The sequence below is a fragment of the Bubalus bubalis genome, chromosome 16, assembly GCF_019923935.1.
Source record: "Bubalus bubalis isolate 160015118507 breed Murrah chromosome 16, NDDB_SH_1, whole genome shotgun sequence".
Classification (NCBI taxonomy): domain Eukaryota; kingdom Metazoa; phylum Chordata; class Mammalia; order Artiodactyla; family Bovidae; genus Bubalus; species Bubalus bubalis.
In genome coordinates this window covers 53,263,391-53,282,494 of record NC_059172.1, presented here as the reverse complement: position 1 = coordinate 53,282,494, position 19,104 = coordinate 53,263,391, and the positions used below count along the sequence as shown (strand labels likewise).

At 47.2% G+C, this 19,104-nt stretch overlaps 1 protein-coding gene across 6 annotated transcripts in view; it reads left to right on the top strand.

The window, feature by feature from the left end:
* SORL1 (sortilin related receptor 1) overlaps positions 1-19,104 on the top strand; it is a 168,934-nt gene that overhangs the window by 90,573 nt on the left and 59,257 nt on the right. For all 6 annotated transcript variants that reach the window (XM_044929604.2, XM_044929601.2, XM_006044879.4 and 3 more), the window contains 8 exons: positions 334-462; positions 1,277-1,362; positions 5,488-5,660; positions 6,721-6,852; positions 8,990-9,081; positions 10,734-10,980; positions 11,664-11,802; positions 17,598-17,771. In XM_044929604.2, coding sequence (XP_044785539.2) covers positions 334-462; positions 1,277-1,362; positions 5,488-5,660; positions 6,721-6,852; positions 8,990-9,081; positions 10,734-10,980; positions 11,664-11,802; positions 17,598-17,771 — 1,172 coding nt within the window. The remainder of the gene's footprint in view (positions 1-333; positions 463-1,276; positions 1,363-5,487; positions 5,661-6,720; positions 6,853-8,989; positions 9,082-10,733; positions 10,981-11,663; positions 11,803-17,597; positions 17,772-19,104) is intronic.

The following is a 19,104-nucleotide window of genomic DNA, read 5'->3' as shown; positions in this document are numbered from 1 at the left end:
GTGTTTATTCAGCATTGTTGGATCTTGGCTGTGACATGCGCGATCTTTGTTGCAGGACACAGTCTCTCTCTCTAGTTGCAGTACTCAAACTTGGTAGTTGTGGCCCAAGGGCTTGGTTGCACTGCGGCATGTGGGATCCTAGTTCCCCGACCAGGGATCGAACCCACATCCCCTGCCTTGCAAGGTGGATTCTTAACCACTAGATCAGCAGGGAAGTCCCTAAGTGATTTATAGAGCTGGTGTGGGGCAGTAGAGTGGATGTCACACGGGAGGGGCTTAAATACCTGAAGTGTGTAAACCAACAGCCTTGACAAGCCCCGTTTGTCTTTTCAGTGACTTCGGCTTCAAGATGAGTGAAGATTTGTCACTGGAGGTTTGTGTTCCGGATCCGGAGTTTTCTGGGAATTCATTTGCCCCTCCCGTGCCTTGTCCTGTGGGTTCTACTTACAGGAGAACCAGAGGGTAGGTCACAGTTGCCATGTCCGGGACACATCAGGTCTGCTTGACTGGAGAGTGTAGGGGACCACCTGGGTTCCTTTCATACTCTCAATGACAGAATTCCACATTGGCATCTTTCAGGTAGCTTGCACAAAATTTAACATTGTGATGTTCGCAAACTCTTCTCCCTACCCCACCCACCATGGGGAAACAGTGCAAGTCTGTAAGCTTCTCTGAAATTCCAGTTGCTTCTTAAGTCATAAACTTCAGCCAACGCATGTCTTCAGAGTGGCATGTTGAAGAGATATGGTTGACCTTGGAACAATACACATTTGAAATGTACAGGTCCACTTATAGGTGGATTTTAATCAATAAATATAGTACCCATATTTTCATTTTACAGATCTTAATTAACTAAGTGTGGGGAAACGTTTGTGGTTGATTAGAGATCACAATACATAGAATCAAAAGAACTAGGATTCTAGCCCCAATTCTCTTCAGACTGTTTGAGTTTCCTACCTTTGGGTGAGTTATTTATGAATTCCTTTGATTTTGAGGGAGAGAGAGCAGTTATGCAGATTTTTACCTGTTGGAGGGGTGTCAGTGCCCCTAACCTTCAAGTTGCTCAAGGGTCAACAGTGTATGTGAAACCCACCTAGGACCGTGCTTCAGAACGTTGGGCTGCCTGATTGCTTTACAGACAGAAGCAGTTCAGAGCGAGTCAGCCTCCTCCTCCGTGCTCTGTAGGAAAATGAATAGATGAGCTCTAATGTCCGTGTTCTTTCATGATTGTACTTTGATGTTTCTGACTTCTTGCTTTTGGGGGGGGCGGTGACAGCTATCGGAAGATTTCTGGGGACACCTGCAGTGGAGGAGATGTTGAAATGCGCCTGGAAGGAGAGCTGGTGCCATGCCCCTTGGCAGGTGAGAGACGTGGTTTCTTCCCTTTGTCTCATCGGGACATTGTTGAAGTATTACTGTGATCTCACTGGGCTCTTCCAACTTAATGGAGAGACAGAATGGAGATTACAGGCCTCTCAGAGCTCCTGGCTGCCCCAAACTGTGGTCTCTAAATGACATTTATTTATGGCCTTATGCTTTTATAGGAATGGAAGACATTGGAGGGAGAGCCCTTTTGTTTGTTGAAAGATGTTTATTTGGCATACAACAGATGTTTATTTGGCATCTGTTGTATGTGAGGCGAGGAGGTGCTGAGGGACACCCATAGGCCTTCTGTGTGCTTCTTAATCTGTTTGTCATAGAAACAGACTCATGGCTTTCTGGGAAGTAGCTAAGTGGTCTGTCTTCATTTTTGTAATGATAACTGTAACTAATATTTTAATGGAATTTTACACATTTTAATTCACTTTTCCATGTGTTATCAATTTAATCTTTATAACTACCCAGTGAAGCAGATATTATTGTTAGCTCCATTCTTTTTCATATGAAGAAGCATGTTTAGAGGAGAGAGTCAAACAGTTTATTTAAGGTCTCCTATCTGGTTAGCAACAGAGCAAAAGTTCAGACTCTAAGCTCCATGCTCTTCCTTGGCAGTCTCTCAAGCATCCTGCCCATTCCCTAACCATGCATCCTTATGCAGGCTCGTTAGGGGAAACCTTTGGAGCAAGTGAATATGCTGTCAAGATATAGCGTGTCCCAAATGTTTCAAGCTGATATGGTAGTGATGACTCATGTTGAGGTATTTGTAATATACTGGGAAGATCCTGGAGGAGGGCTTGGCAGGCCACTCCTGTATTCTTGCCCGGAGAATCCCATGGACAGAGGAACCTGGTGGGCTGCAGTTCATAGGGTTGCAAAGAGTAGATCATGACTGAAGCAACTTAGCACGCACACACGCACACATGAAATTATGATACCTTAATGAAGAGCTGATCTCTTAGCACCTTTTCTTTCTTCGTTCTGTTCTAGTCTTATTCATATAGGGCTTCTCTTCCCTCTGAGCCCTCCCTCCTGCTTGTGCCTTTTGGGAAAGGTGCATGATTAGGGCAGACTCCCTCAGCAGAGGTGGCGTTCAGAGGAACAGCCATCAGCGCCACGTGAATCATGCGAGAACCACCTCGTCCTGCGGGGGTGGGGGAGAGCAGCCCTCTCGCTTGCTCACTGCTTGCCAGCTCGCCCTGGTGTTTTTCATGCTAAGCTCATTAGTCCCTTAATTTAATCTTCCATCGTTACCCAAGTAATTAACATCCCTCACCGTGGAGACTTAAAAAGAACAAGGCTTCAGCAGATTACCACAAACGAGCAGATAATACTCAGATAGTTCCCTCACGAGAGCTGTTATTGATGAGGGCCTGGGTGAGCAGGGTTTGAGTGATCGCTCATAAGGGGCTGGAGCATGTACTTTGGTGATAAATATTTCTGAAGATGTCACCGAGGGACAAAACAGTTTGTTTAGAGCTGTGTAAAATGGTAGGAAAGCTATTTTCTCTTCTGATAGGAGAGGATAGAATAGGGAATAAGTTAAAAAAAATCTCATTTGTAGTGTAGCGTGTATGTGTGCTAAGTCACTTCAGTGACTCCATGGACCATAGCCTGCCAGGCTCCTCTGTCCATGGAATAGCCTGCCAGGCTCCTCTGTCCATTGAATTCTCCAGGCCAGAATACTGGAGTGGATTGCCATGCCCTCCTCCAGGGGATCTTCCTGACCTGACCTAGAAGTCAAACCTGAGCCTCTTATCTCTCCTGCATTTGCAGGTGGGGTCTTTCTCACTAGTGACACCTAGGAAGCCCTTGTAGGATAGTGAATGAAGTGAAGTTGCTCAGCCGTGTCGTGTCCGACTCTTTGCCACCCCGTGGACTTTAGCCTACTACGCTCCTCCGTCTATGGGATTTCCCAGGCAAGAGTACTGGAATGGGTTGCTGTTTCCTTCTTCAGAATATCTTCCCGACCCAGGGATCAAACCCGGGTCTCCTGCATTCTAGGCAGATGCTTTACCATCTGAGCCACCAGGGAAGGTTGTAGGGTAGGGTGGGCTACCTTCCAATTTTTTCCCCACCCCCAAAGCTTGGAGCAAAGGCAGGAATGTACCACGAAAGGAAAAGATATTTCACAGGACTAACATGGAACCATAATATGTTTGCAAAGTTGAGATAATCTGGTCATCTGGAAGGATTTTTAAAAGTGAAGAAATTTTTCTTCCTTCAAGATTAGGATAATGACACACATTTCTAGGCTGGGCTTATGTGTGCCTGGGATTGACCAGTTCTTTTCTAACACACAAGCTGTCTGTTTCTCTACTCCCCATCCTAAGGCAGGTGTTTCTGGACTCAAAAGGCAGTGTCGGTTAGAAGAAAAAATCCCAAAGCAACAGAATGAGGTTTCTAAGTGCTGGAGAGAGGTGGGGTGAAGGGCTTGCTGCTGTGAATGTGTCTCTACAACTCCATGTGGCACGGCCACAACAAGTCTGTGATTCCAGCACTGTTTACAAACTCAGCACTTTTCATCTGACTGCCTGGTCTCCCGGGAATTACAGTGGGATGGTTTTCTTGAAAACGAAAGGGAGTGATTCATTATCATGTGGTAGCTCAGATCCTTTTGAAGTGAGACCAAAAGAAAAGAGGACAATTTACCTTTGGTTAAAAAAAAATTATAGGTAGATTTAAGTTTTTGAGTGCATTATTTATATTGGAGCTTTATAAAGCAGAGGTGGCTAACATATGTTTAAAGAATGGAATGAGAGAGAGGGAAAAAAAAAAAAAACAACAAAAACCGTCACCATGCAGGCTTGCAGCAGAGGGACCCAGATTTGTCACTTGCAGATGCAATATATTGTCACAGTGGACACCTCAGAAATGGATGCTGGTGTGTTGCTGATTTTCATTCTTTCAGGAAACTCCAGATGTTTTCCAGGCCGGTCCCTAAGAGGAAGAGAGAGGCTGCCAAGAGCACCAGCTCTTCCTGTTCTTAGTTGTCTGACATTAAGTCAGTCTCTCCAGCACTCTGAGCTTCTGTTTCTCTGTCTTGAGAGATTGGTGTCTATATTGCAAGAGATAGACTTGGGTGTTAAAGCTTAGACTCTGGATCCAGACCACTGGAGTTCGGTTCTTGGTTCTGCCACTTAGCAGTTGTGTGGCCTTGCATGGGTTACTTAACCTCTGCTCTCAGCTTTCTTACTTGTAAAATCGAGTGAATAGTTCTTCCATTATACAGTTGTCTTCTCTCTCTCTCAAACTCATTTAGTTGTCTCTGACTCTGCGACCCTGTGGACTGTAGCCCACTTGGCCCCTCTGTCCATGGAGTTCTCCTGGTGAGAATACTGGAATGCATAGTCATTCTTTTCTCCAGGGGATCTTCCCAACCCAGGGATCGAACCTGGGTCTCCTGCATTGCAGGCAAATCTTTCATGTCTTAGCCACCAGGGAAGCTGATTATACAGTTATTACTGGGATCAAACAATTCCTGATACATAGTATGTATGTTGTGTAAGTATTTCAGTAGAAGGAGAATCTTCATGATGATTGTGTTGTAATACATTCTGTAGGTGGCCAGGAACATATATATTATTACTTTGAAAACACAATAGGTTGATATGATTGCTTGTGTCATGAACAATATTGAATGGGTGAGCAAATAGATTAGAAAACTTAGCTATAAGTCTTCAGTGAAAAGTTCCCTAGTCAGTGAGATTATGACACCACATGATGCAGCCCGTCCTGTGATGAGGAGGAACGTGCTGAGTGGTATGACTATTTTCATATGTGACCAAAACTTTTAGGTTGAGCTCTGAAGCTAGATATTGGAGTATGCCTACTGTGGAGGGCAGGGCTGTGGAGGATACAGATTTGGGGGAAAAAAGAATGTAGCAGTAAAAAGCAGAGATTCATGGATGTCTGAGTAGCTTGGCCGAGGCAGAAATGTTATTGCTTTACCCTCCTTCTAAGTCACGATCCCTAAGTTCTCTCTTGATTCACGCCTTGTGCCATCTGTGGCTCTGAGGCTTCCGGGTGAGAAAGAGGTAGGTCGGACGTGCGAGGACCCCTTCAGCACCCCCAGGCCCACCCGCCCTCTTGTCTTGTGTGTCTGTGCAGAGGAGAATGAGTTCATCTTGTACGCCATGCGCAAGTCCATCCATCGCTACGACCTGGCCTCGGGGGCCACCGAGCAGCTGCCCCTCACTGGGCTGCGGTCAGCGGTGGCCCTGGACTTCGACTATGACCGCAACTGCTTGTACTGGTCCGACCTGGCCTTGGACGTCATCCAGGTGCGTCTTCCCTGGGTCTGCTTATGGGGGCCCTGCCTTGTGACTGCTGAGTCCTGGTAAACCTATTTCAAAGTGTTCTGAGGAGATGGGTATTTGAGGTTTTAAAGTTTTATCTCATCTCAGGGCCAATGGATGACGCTTTCCAGTTTTCTGTTCTAGTATATTCTTTCCCTGCCTACCTCTGTCCTTATAGGAAAAACAGAGGGAGCCCTCAAATCTGCATTCTTGCTTGTAAGTGAGGTCTCCCTTTTCCTGCTGGGAAGATTTTAGGGCTCAGTATGTAGCCCTCTTTGTCCCTATTATCATACCCACTGCCTCATTCGTGTCCTTCTTTTCAAGCTCTGATATAGTAACTCTTGACTTCTCTGTAGTTCACGTAATTATCCACTTCAGCTATTCCGAGCACAGTCAAGAACCAGAAAGTAAGCTGTAAAGATCGCTGTGCAGGCCAGATAAATGGCCATACTTGCAGACCCGTGCATTTTAAAGAGAGCTCTTTGATCTTTTTTCATTGCCTATTTAATCCTTTTATAAAAGCAATTCTAACGAGTTTTATCTGGACTTCCAACCCAATAGAAATTTTACAGGGCCTGGGTATTCGAGGAGGTGGGGACAGGGAGGTGGGGGAAGGGGCTGCTGCCCGAGGCTGTCCAAGCGGTAGTACCTGATGACTTGGAGCCTCCGAGGGAGGAAGGACTATAAAAAGCAGACACAGGATCTTAGAAATAACAGCAGTCTGGTTTCATTTATTTTAAAAGCAAGCAGACTCATGCATCTTGGTCATCTCTACCTCATTATTGTGATACAACGTAGCTCAGTGACCAGTGTTCATGACCATCATGCAGGAAGATACAAATGACTTGGTTCTGTTAAGTTATCCTGCTTCAAACAGGAAGCTGTAATCCATTTAAGAAATGCTTTTAGTGAAAAACGGCTTCATGCATGTGGAACACTCCCCTTGCCAGTCAAGCCCGTTGAATAAGCAGGTTCCCATCGATGAAACTGATTTGGCTGGAGGTCATGTGCGCATTTCACAGTGTTTCTTCTTCTGTCTCTTCAGCGCCTCTGTTTGAACGGGAGTACAGGGCAGGAAGTGATCATCAATTCTGGCCTGGAGACAGTAGAAGCCTTGGCTTTTGAACCCCTCAGCCAGTTACTTTACTGGGTGGATTCTGGCTTCAAAAAGATTGAGGTACGTGCCTAAGCAAGCAGGGAGGCGCCAGGATGGGAGCCAAATTTGACACAGAGGGGGAAGCCAGTGTGTCCAGCTCCTCTGGAGATTCCCTGAGAATTGCAGAGAAAGGGTGTCCCGTGTGCAAACAGGATGCCTGCATCTGTCAAACAGAGATTTCGTTAAGATACCTGAACACTTGTATTGGGGCTAGCAGCAGCGTAGCTTAGTAATCATAATGAGAATGATACCGTTACAGCATTGCTATAATGCTATAACATCCACACGCCAGTATTACGCTTTTAGTGTAATGTGATGTAGATAATATTGTGACTGCCATCCTCATTGTGGTTGTAATGTGGTTGCCATGCTCTCGTGGTCGTTCCCTGTTGGAACGACTTTGCGTGAATTCTCTGATTCACTTCTCACAGCTGCCCTGTAAGGTAGGTCCTCTCACCTCCTCACTTCACCTGTCTGCACCTGAACTCTGCAGGGCCGAGAGGGGTAAGAGATCATGGGCTCCTGGGCATGCTCAACTCCTGCATATTCCTGCTGGGGCCCTGGGGCACCATCTCAATACCTCTTTACACTGACTTCTGGGGAGGCATGACTTGTGTAAGGCGCGGTAGAAACAGGGAGACCCAGAGAGACAGGACAGATCACCAGCAAAAGCCACAAACTTGAGAGATGGACCTGGGTTCAGTCTTTATCCCCCTTTTTTTTTTTAATTAAAAAAAATATTTATTTTTATTTATTTGGCTGCACCAGATCTTAGTTGCAGCACTCAGGATCTTCTTTCGTTGTGGCCTGCGGGATATTTAGTTGAGGCATATGAACTCTTAGTTACAACGTGTGGGATCTAGTTCTCTGACCAGGGATCGAACCCCGGCCCCCTGCATTGGGAGTTTGGGATCTTAGCCACTGGACCAGAGAGAAGTCCCCTAGTCCTTATTCTGGTAGCTAAATGACTCAGGAGAGTATCTTATCCCCTCTAAGCTCCAGTGTCTTCATCCATAAGATGAAGATTCCGTTGTCCAGTCATCGTTTGGCAGGTGCCGTGTCCTGGCCCACTGCGGGCTGGGCCTGGTTTTAGATCACAGTGATACAGCAGGAGGCAAGACATGCCGGTCCCTGTGCTGAGATTAGGTTTTCATGGAGGAAGCAAAATAACAACGAAATAAGCCTATCTGTCCTCTTGGTGCCATGTGCTGCGGTGAACATCACACAGGGTATGTGATTGCGTGACGGGGGAGAGGAGCTGTCTTCGAGGTGACATCTGAGCTGAGCTGTGACCGAGCACGGATCATTGGAGTGTTCCCCTCATGGGACGGTTGAGAGAAAGGGTGGAAGGATGCGTAGCACTGGTCACATTCTGAGCCGTGCGTCGGTGGTCTTGTCGTTACTCTTCCTCTTTCTTTTTTTAATTGAGTGTGCTCAGCACTTTGCTAGAAGGATGCAGGTAAAGCTTGAGTGTCTATAGGCTCACAGCGTAAACTCAAATACTGTGTGTGAAATGGTGAAAGAAGAGTCAGTGATCAGAACTGTGGATGCCCATTGATCAAGGTGGATCAGAAAGGTTAGCAGAGGAGGGGTATTTTGAAGGAAGGATAGGATTTGATTAAAAAGCAGAGGACAGGTCTTGGGGGGATACATGGCAAGAGCAGACAGGAGTGGGTATATCAGGCTTGGGGATCCCTAAGAAGACCAGTCTCCCTGAGGTTGTAGGGGCTGACATGGAGGAGAGAGAATGTGGAAAGAAAAGAGTCTGGGGACTCTGAATTGGTGAGGTAGTGACATTGAGAATTTGTTTTATGGATAAAGCAGAGACATTGGTGGCTTTGGAGCTTGGAGTGGCAGAGGCGGGTGGAGTAAGTAAACACGCAGCAAACACTTACTTGGTGCAGGTCATCACACCCCCAGAACTGGGGGTGCAGGTGATGGTGGCTCCTTCGTCAGGCCCTTTGAGAATTGCTGCCTGAGCCAGAGTGGGGAGCAACTCAATCTGGCTGGAGAAGGGGGCAGGTTTCCCAAATCAGTCTACAGGGGAATCCAGCCACCGTAGAGGACCATAGGTGGGAACCAAGAAGGAAACTTTGCAGCGTGGGTCTCATCAGGAGCTCAGACCCCTCTCAGCCATTCCCTCTCCTTTATTTGTCAGGTGGGGCATCCAGACGGCGACTTCCGCCTCACTATTGTCAATTCCTCTGTGCTCGATCGACCCAGGGCTCTGGTCCTCGTACCTCAAGATGGGTAAGTGTGGTCCCAGAGAAGATCCATGTGGGTCCAGGGCTGCCACAGACAGAGTCTCTTGGAAATGCAAACTGCTGGACAAAAACTTGTTTCTGATTATTGTGGTTGAAATAATCTAGGACCTGCGAGTCTTGGAGCCGTAGCTTAGTCATCCTGGGCTGCACACTCCATCCCCTTTCTGTTAGCAAGCATCACAGTCTGTAGGCACCCAGATGTCTTGCAGCTGTGGGGTGTTTCCCTAACAGAAAGTAGTATTTAAAGTCTCTCTGGTCATAGTCAACCCTGTTTGAATATTGTAAGGAGCCTTTACCTTGAGTTTCACGTGTGATACAAATATTTAAACCATTCCTTCTTTTTCCTGCCCCCATCTTGTGTTTTCTTACCAGCAGTTTGCATGCAAACTGGAAAATGGGAAATGCAGAGGTGCTTCTCACTAATTTATTGCTAACTTAAGGAAACATACCTAAAAAGGGAAATTCTGGATTAGTCTTTCTAGCATTTGTGATTGAGAAATCAGTTTTTAAAAGAAAATTCTGAAAGTAACATATGCACTTGGTTAAAAATATTAAAAGAAAGTAGAAATTTATGAAATGAAAAATATTGGTTTCTTCTTTTCGCTTTCACATTTTCTAGGAGTAATCATGGTTGATATTTTCTTGTGTCTCATTCAGAGTTTATTTTTACCCATGTACATGTGTACACCCTTTAACACACAGAGACACATATGCACACACATGCATCAAAGAGGATCATAGGATATTTACTGTTCTGCGTGTTTTAAAAATATTAATATGGTTGGAAGATTTTTTAATCTGATCTTTAGACGTTTTACTGTTCTTTTCTATGTACCATAATGTAACAATTTACAGATTAATATTTTTGTGTATATATATATACACACACACACACACACACACACTTATATATATATGTATGTGTGCACATCTACCTGTATATGTATATTTTTTGCTAGTGTGGACAATGGGCTTCCCAGATGACTCAATGGTAAAGAATCCACATGCAATTCAGGAGACGTGGGTTTGATCCCTGGGTTAAGAAGATTCCCTGGAGAAAGAAATGGCAGCCTACTCCAGGATTCTTGCCTGGGAAGTCCCATGGACAGAGAAGCCTGGTAGGCTACTGTCCATGGGGTCGCAAAGAGTCTGACACAATTTAATGGCTAAACAACAACAAATGTGAACAATGCTGATGATGAACATGTTTGTACACTCTCTTTGCATAGCTTGATTCTATCCATAGATAAATTCCAGTAAAAGAATTTCTGAGTCAGGTAGTTAACTGGCTTTAAGTAGTATAATTAGAGATTACAATAACAAGGCCAAGCTAACTGGCTGAATGCTTGGCACTTTGGAGGAGTATTTGAGCGTCCATCTCCCCATTCTTTCCCCAATGGTTCAGTGGTAAACAGTCTGCCTGCAGTGTAGGAGATGCAGGTTCCATCTCTGGGTGGGGAAGATCCCCTGGAGGAGGGCGTGGCAATCCACTCCAGTATTCTGGCCTGGAGAATCCCACGGACAGAGCCTGGTAGGTTGTGGTCCATGGGGTCTCAAAGAGTCGGACATGACTGAAGCGACTGAGCATGCACACTCCCCATTCTGATGGGATGTGTGTTTTTCCCTGGTTTCACCCAGGGTGATGTTCTGGACCGACTGGGGGGACCTGAGGCCTGGCATTTACCGGAGCAACATGGATGGTTCGGCTGCCTACCGCCTTGTATCAGAGGATGTGAAGTGGCCCAACGGCATCGCCGTGGACGAGCAGTGGATCTACTGGACGGATGCCTACCTGGACTGTATTGAGCGGATCACTTTCAGTGGCCAGCAGCGCTCCGTCATCCTGGACAACCTCCCGCACCCCTACGCTATTGCTGTCTTTAAGGTGGGACCTCACCTGTTCCCAGCATTTGGCAACCTGTCTACGCTTGGCGAGGAGCAGACTGAGGCAAAGAGCCTGCTGTCTCTGGGTTTTTACTGAGATGCTTATCTAACATGTAGAAAATCACCTCATTTCTGAACTGGAGGCAGTTTCTTTTGGCACCTAGGGAGGGATTCCAGACCCAGCTGCCAGGGATCTAGGGTGCTCATCATTCTCATTTCAAAAGGTTGAAGTTCAAGGTTGCATCTGATGAAAATTCCTGGCTTGCCTTTCGGTGTTGGTAGCCTCCGTTGGGCTCCGAGTTCCCGTCTGTTGTGAGGTTTGCTCTCTTCATTTCCTGATGCCTTGAGATGAGCCCCACCCTGCCTCCCGGGAGCCTTGTCACTTGTGCTTCAACCCTGCAACATAAAGTAGTTCTTCAGATTTTGAACTCAAGGGTTGAGCTTGTGGTCAGACTCGAACACTCATCGGATAGCTTCTTTGGGGCGGCTCCTTCAGTGTGGATATTTGGTGAGGTTTGGATAGAAGCACTGATTACTGCCTTTAACTGGCATCTTGCTCACGCCGATCATTCATCCAGGGAATGTCAGGTGTCCACTCCACAGTGGAGCTCTTGTTCTTAATGCGGGTTCTGAGTGAAAGACAGAAGAGCTGACTAATGAGCAAATCTAATCTCATCTTTTTAGAATGAAATATACTGGGATGACTGGTCACAGCTCAGCATCTTCCGAGCTTCCAAATACAGTGGGTCTGACATGGCCATTCTGGCGAGCCGGCTCACGGGGCCCATGGACTTGAAGATTTTCTACCGGGGCAAGACAACTGGTAAGGCAGCATGCCCTCCTTCATCTCTGTTGCGTTGATCTCTCGAAAGGGGCTGGGTGTGGGCAATCCCTGCTGAAGCAGGATCTGGCAGCCTGTGTCTTTGTTGTCACGACAACATGCACATTATTTAATTTCTTCCTAATGACATCTTAATTTCTTTTCTAATGATACACAAACAGCTGGAAGACAGCGTGTCTTTGCCTGCCTGGAACGCTGGTGTTTGGTGGGTAATTACACCCTCCTCCTGCCTCTGGCCCCTGACTGCTGGGCAGTGTGGCTTCTCTCGCAGCCCGAGAGGCCCAGCGTGCACTGCATCCTCGTTTGGCACCTGGACAGGGAGCCATGCTGTGCTGGGTGCACAGCCAGTGCTGGTTCCCGACAGGAGCCCGGTCTTCTCTGGTCGCTCAGATGTCAGATCGCTCACTGAAACCTGCTTCTCTTGCACGGCAGATTCTAGTTATAGGATGACTTATTTCTTGTCCTCACCGTGAAACTCTAAACCCCATGAAGAAGGAGGTTTTGTCTTTTTTGCTCAGTAATCTTACCAGTGCCCAGCAGTCAGTCGCTGCTTACTTCATAGTTGCTGAAAGAAGAAGGGATGGGGCAGAGGAAGCCTTGCCAGGGCCTCTAGAGAATGAGTGTCTGAAAGATGATGGGGTGAGGCTTCAAGACCTGCTGCCAGGCTCTGTCTGGCTGTCCTGGGCTCTGAGACGGTTCAGTAGGACACCTTCTTCCTTCTTCATTGCCCGTTCCCTTTGTTGATCTCTCAGTCACACTATTAATTATGGAGGAGAGGGATCAGGACACCCTCCCCCCTCAGAAGAATAGTCCCTTTAAGAAGGACCTTCTTTATCTCAGCAGGACTCAGTAGCATCCTGGGTCTGCTGACAGCCCTTTATTGACAGATTGCTAGGTTTCCTGTTTTGAACTAGAACGTTGATGTTGTCTTGTGGTTTTTGGCTGGCCCCGTGCTAAGAGAAAATTGACTCTCAGGGGAAGTAATACGGTTATAGATATCACCGCTGTGCTTTTGGGACTGGAGAGCGGAGCATGAGAAAGGGGAAACTTTATAGTTTTTAGAAAACTATAAAGAATCCTAGAGATGGAAGTCTGTATTATTGTTGTGCCTTCGCAGCTGACCTGTGAGGTGGGCAGGGCTGGTATTAGGATCGTGGTTTCTCGATTAGGGAACGGAATCTCACATATGAATCAGCTTTCCCAAAGGCCCCTCTCTTATTTAGGAGCTGAGTTTTTTGTTCCAGTTCTGCCATAAAACAAAGAAGTCACATTCTTTCCTAGAGGAGGTGCCTGTTTTGAAATAGGAAGAAAGAGACAAAAAACAAACAAACAAACAAAAAAACAAAAGAAATAAATGAGATAGGGAGAGAGGAATCCTGCTTTCCAGCTCTAGTGGTTGAAATCTCAGGGCTTTTGACGGAGGACACCAAACCCTACTGATCGGGCCCACTGGCAAGCCGAGGGAACAATCAACACTTCTCCAGGTACCTCCCTGTCTGGAAGAGCAGGTCTGTGTTTTGACATATGCTTGTAAGCACCTGTTGGCTGAGCACACAGCCTCAGCTCCTGCAACTCCGTGTTCAGATGAACCGGAGAACCCTGGTTTCCCACCCACAGTCTTGGCCGGTCACTTCATCTTAGCTGCCATGCTGTGACCTGGAGGCTGCTCTGGCGAATTTAAGTAAGTCATCAAGGGGAAATACCGGCCTGTCTCCTGCCTCCAGGGGGCCCCCCTGTCCACAGATGCGAGGCCAGGGAAGCATGTCTGTCATCTCTCAGGCCTGTATGAGTTCAAGCATTTGCAGTGGCCTCCGGCTGCCAGCGCTGCCTGTCTGCAGTGGGTTTGTGGTGTCTCTTGGCCTTGAACTTGTTTGCTCCATCCTGCCTGCTCTGTTGGACACGGAGAGTGTTGCAAGTTTATGACGGTATTGGCCATCCCCAGTGCCAAGCAAGCTTTATTACCTCTGTTGTCTGCTCCTGACACATCCAGGACTTCGTACAAGCCAAGTGTAAGGTAATAACAGCAGTGATAAAGGACATTGACTCTGAGGGATTTTGCTGTGTCATAAGCACCACACTGATTTCCTTAGTGGGCTTGTATAACCTCAGTTTGGAGAATGAAATGGCAACCCACTCCAGAATTCTTGCCTGGGAAATCCTTTGGACAGAGGAGCCTGGTGGGCTTCAGTCCATGGGGGTCACATCAGAGTTGTCATGATTTAACAGTTTCCCCCAAGTCCATGTGTATTATTAATAGTCCCATTTTACAGATGAGAACCTGGAAATGAAGTTCAGTAACTTCTCTCCATCACACATTTAGTTAGTGGTGAGAATTTGAGCCGTGGCCTAGTTGACTTCAGAGCTTGAACGTCCAGGAAACCCCCTGGCTCTGTTCCACCTCTCCCCTGTTGTTGGCTTAGCAGTGCCCCGGTGCCCGACAGTGATTTAGGAGTCGTGGGTTTTAGTGGATTCTTGTTTAGGATGAGAATTTTGTTCACGTGCAGTGTTGTCGATTTGGAATATTTAGTTATAAACAGGCGCATTTTTTTTTTTTTTTTTCCGGTCTTCATACCTGGTTGTTCTTACACAGTGTCCTGGAATTTACTCTTCGTAGAGAGTGTTCTTTGCTTTAAACAACTCTGTCAGCAGGGCTACTAGTGTATTCAGTTGATGCTGCCATGGGTTAAACTGTTTTGGAGTTCTTGGACTGTTCCTTCAGAGCCTGCAGTAAACACATCGTTTTCAATATCTATCATGAGGGTAACCATTTACCATACGGGGTGGATCTGATTTTGACATTGTCGAGTGTGTGGATGGTTAAGCCAGACAATAGCAGTGTTGACTCCTCAGAGGTTCTGGAGGATTCTCCAAAGAGGGAGTCTAAGTGTCCTGGACATGCCCAGTGAGGGCCTCACGGGGCTAAACGAAAGGGACGTCTTTGGAGACGGAGGCGGTCAGCTACCCAGTCTTCACACGGCCCCCCTGGCCCACACGAGACCGTGGTGTCCTAGGGCGGGGATCTCTGGCTGTGTTCTGATGGAACTCTGCCACAACTTCCTTATGTTCTCCCAGGTTCTCTGTGACCAGGGCTCCCGTTTTCTGTGCTGTGGCTTTGTGTGTTTGTTTAAATATATATATATTTATTTATTTCTTCATTCCTTCCTTTGGCTGCCCCAGGTCTTCGTTGCGGCTCTCGGAGTCTTTAGTTGCAGGTGTGGAATCTAGTTCTCTGACCAGGGATCGAACCTGGGCCCCGTGCATTAGGAGTGCAGAGTCTTAGCCACTGGCCCACCAGGGAAGTCCCTGTGCCCTGGCTTTGGACCTGCCCACACGTGCCTGCCCTGCCTACTCCTTTAGGATCAGTGACTTGGTCGCATGGTTTGGGGTTTGTCACTGGCCGTGCCTTTCAGATTACAGTTTCATTCATGCCTGTGGGGGCCAGTCTCTAGAAATAGTGCAGCTCTCTTTGGGTTCTGTACTTTCAGTTTTCTTCTTTGGGTGGAAACACTTACCCTGCATGTGAAAATGTCACTGATGCTATTTCACAGACAGAGGCCATGTGAAAATACTCCTGTTGATGAGTATTTGTTAAATATTCTATTATTGTTCAATTTCTTGGAATGTCGAATGACATGGTGTCCTTTGAATACAAAGAACATGTTCCAGAACCCCAGATGGGGTTGTTTTTTTATTGGCAGCTCAGCATTCCCTCCTGCAGCCCACGGCAGGTGCATTTGAGATAAAGGGACAGGCATCTGCCCACGGAACAGATGAGAGGGAGCTGATTCCTGGCATTTCTGCTCCCATCAGCAGGTTATTCACTGTGATGATCCAGCCTGTTGGTTGATGGAGTCAGTTGCAGACCCCTTTGAATGTTTCATCAAACAGATCTCCCCCTGGTTGTGTGTATTTTATCCACTTGGTAATGCCTTGTGCTCTTGGATCCTTAGCATCAAAACAACACTGTTGCTGTTATCATGCGGAATTTTACTTTTTACATGTAGTTTAGTTTATACCAGTTAAACACCGAGGAGACGCTGATACATTTGCAGCTTACGAGTATGTCTTCACTTGTCTCATTACCAATTGTCATGAATGAACCCTGTTTCCCAACCTGCAGGCCAGGATTGCATAGACTAAACTTTGGCTGGAAACAGATTACTTAGATTTGATTCTGGTGGGGTCCTCTGTCCCTGAGAGGGCACAACTGAAGAATCTTTATCAGCTGAGTTTTACCCAAGCGTTTACATTTATTTTCCCCAATTAAAAATTTATTTATTTCTTTTTGGCTGTGCTGGGTCTTTGTTGGCCTTCCCAGGTGAAGCTAGTGGGAAAGACACACGGCTGCCAGTGCAAGAGATATAAGAGACACGGGTTCAATCCTTGAGTTGGGAGGATCCTTTGGAGGAGGAAATGGCAATCTACTCCAGTGTTCTTCTCTGGAGAATCCCATGGACAGAGGAGCCTGGCAGGCTGTAGTCCGTGGTGTCACAAAGAGTCAGACACGACGGAAGCTACTTAGCACACATGGGTCTTTGTTGTTTCCTGGACTTTTCTCTAGTTGTGGCGAGCGGGAGCCATTCTCTAGTTGTGGCGAGCGGGCTTCTCATCGAGGTGGCTTCTCTTGTTGAGGGGCGCGGGCTCTAGGCACGTGGGCTGAAGTAGTTGTGGCACATGGGCTTAGTTGCTCCGCAGCATGTGGGATCTTCCTGGATCAGGGATCGAGCCCTGGTGGATTCTTAACTACTGAGCCACCAGGGAAGCCCCTATTTAGTTTTGATTATGAGTAGTCACAGGCAAAAAGAAAAACACACATTTCATGATTTTCACATTGCTTGATCATTGTATCACGTTTTCAGCTGTTGGGAAATGGTTTCCTCTGTTATGGCTCCTCTGTCTCCTTCCCAGAAGGATGCTGGGGATAGAAAACACCTCCGTCGCTGTGCATCCACAAAAGTTCTCTCTTGAGAGTGCAGTGAAGGATCGTATGGACTCTAGCTGGCATTCTTTTTGGGAAGCTGAACCACAGAAAAGATTGGAAATAGTGGACTAGATCAACATTAGCTGGTCCTTATGTGGGCCCATTGCCCATGGATTTATTGCCTAATGGGTATCTGGTCGGTTCCTTACTGAGCTCAGCGGCTATGCTCTGATAGCACAAAGGGATTAAGGAAGCAGACTTGGATTTTTGTCTGGGGCCTGCAGGTACTTGGGTGTATGTTCGTTCTAGTTAAGGGCTTTTGGGTCACAAGGCACAGAAAACCACTCAAGCTAAAAGTGCTATGGAAAGAATGAAGGGAGATGGGAAGGAACCCAAGAGAGGAGGCACAGGTGTGTTGATGGGGACTGGGGCCGGGCCTGGCCGAGCCCCACAACCCCCGCACCCCGGGTACCCGTGTCATCCTTTCTTCTCTTCCTAAGTCGGCTTCATCCTCCTGATGCTGCAGACTGATCTTACCTGCCTGCCTCTGACTGGCACAGGTTTTTGCCTTGCATCCCCTGAGACACCCCCGGGCGACGACCCTCCTCCCCGCTGCAGCTCCCCGCCTACCTTGTGGTGTCTCATCATCCTCCATCTAGATTCCAGGTGGGCTTGGTTTCGGGACCATCCGATCCAGCTGGGCCCCGCTCACACTCGCCACTGCACCTTTCTCTTCCTGAGCTGCTTATCGTGGGGTCCATGAGTCTGTAAAAGGGCGAGTCCCTGGGTCTCAGGCCTGCGTTTGGCGCCCCCTGGTGTCTGCTAACCCGGCCGCTGCCGCCTGTCTCCTCTCCAGGAAGCAATGCCTGTGCATCCCGGCCTTGCAGCCTGCTGTGCCTGCCCAAGGCAGACGGCAGCAGGAGCTGCAGGTGTCCAGACGGTGTGTCCAGCAGTGTCCTCCCGTCCGGGGACCTGATGTGCGAGTGCCCTCCTGGCTACCAGCAGAAGAACCACACGTGTGTCAAAGAAGGTGTGTCTCCTTCTTCCTTTTCTGCCCAGCTTCCCCCTTTGATGTGTCCTTGATGCACTCGCGTTTGGGGTTTTTGACAACGCCCAAGGTAGACAATAAACCCTCTAGACATGGGCATCCTAGTTCACCTTCCAAGGCCCGTGGTCCCTCAGTCCTCATCCAGAAGAGGCCCACACTGTTCTTTTAAAGATGAGTTGCTTTTGGGTTAAGTGTCGGGGGATGCAGACCTTCCTGTGAGTGCACCTTTCTTTTTTTTTTCTGCCTCTTCCTCTCCTCATCCACCCCACACCAATCATCCCCAGCTCCTCCTGCTTCTCTAAGTGTGCAGGGTACAGTTGGCCCACCCTGACTTCAGCAAAGAACTCCTGCAGAGCTCACCTCATCTCATCCAGCAGTCCCCCTGCCCCCGCCCAGCCTAGAAACATCAGAACTTTCTGACCACAGCCAGAGGTCTGCAGCAGCCTCACCCCACTCCCCCTTGGAATCTGAACACACAAATTCTAACATGTCACCTTGAAAACCTGTTACGTCTTTCTTTCCTGTCTAGTTTTTCCTTTTACCACTTCCCCAGTCCCCAGCCTCACATTTCTTTTGGGGAGGTGAGCCCCTGGAGGGCCCTTGCCACAAAGTATCCTGTTGATGAACATGGCCTGGATTCCTACCTTTCCTTATTCTCAAGCTTATATTTGCTTTGTAATCATAACTTCCCCTCTCACAGCATCCTTTGAGTCCAGGGAAGCAAAAACTGCAAAGTGGCCTTCTGGGCCCTCTTAAAAAATACAGATGGAAAAAAGATGAGCTTTTTTGTCTAAGACACAGGGGCACTCTTTCAGGCTCTGGTCATCATCTTAAAGTTGTTTGGAAAGAAATGGGGTTAACACTGAATTCCAGGAGGAGGAGAAAAGGGCCTTTCTGTATCCCTGTCAGAAAGCCTTTACTTAATCCAGACAGGAGGCTAGTCATCACGTGTTCTTAACCCAGTTGACTAAACGGTGCACTTTTTTTTTTTGTCTGTTTGAGGAATTATGACTGCTCACTTTGAAGGAGTCATGGGGTAGGAAAAAATCCTCAAAAATATGTAAAGCAAATCTCCATAATCCTCCTGGTTGTTAAATCGAACACACATGAACATATATGACCATGTATAAACTATAAACTATAGGTATAGATATACTGAACATGTGTATGTAAACCTTATAGGTATAGATAAACTGAATAGGTATAGATACACTATTTAGGTATAGATAAACTATATAGATAAACTATATAGGCATAGTGATAGTGAAGTCGCTCAGTCGTGTCCGACTCTGCGAACCTGTGGACTGTAGCCTAC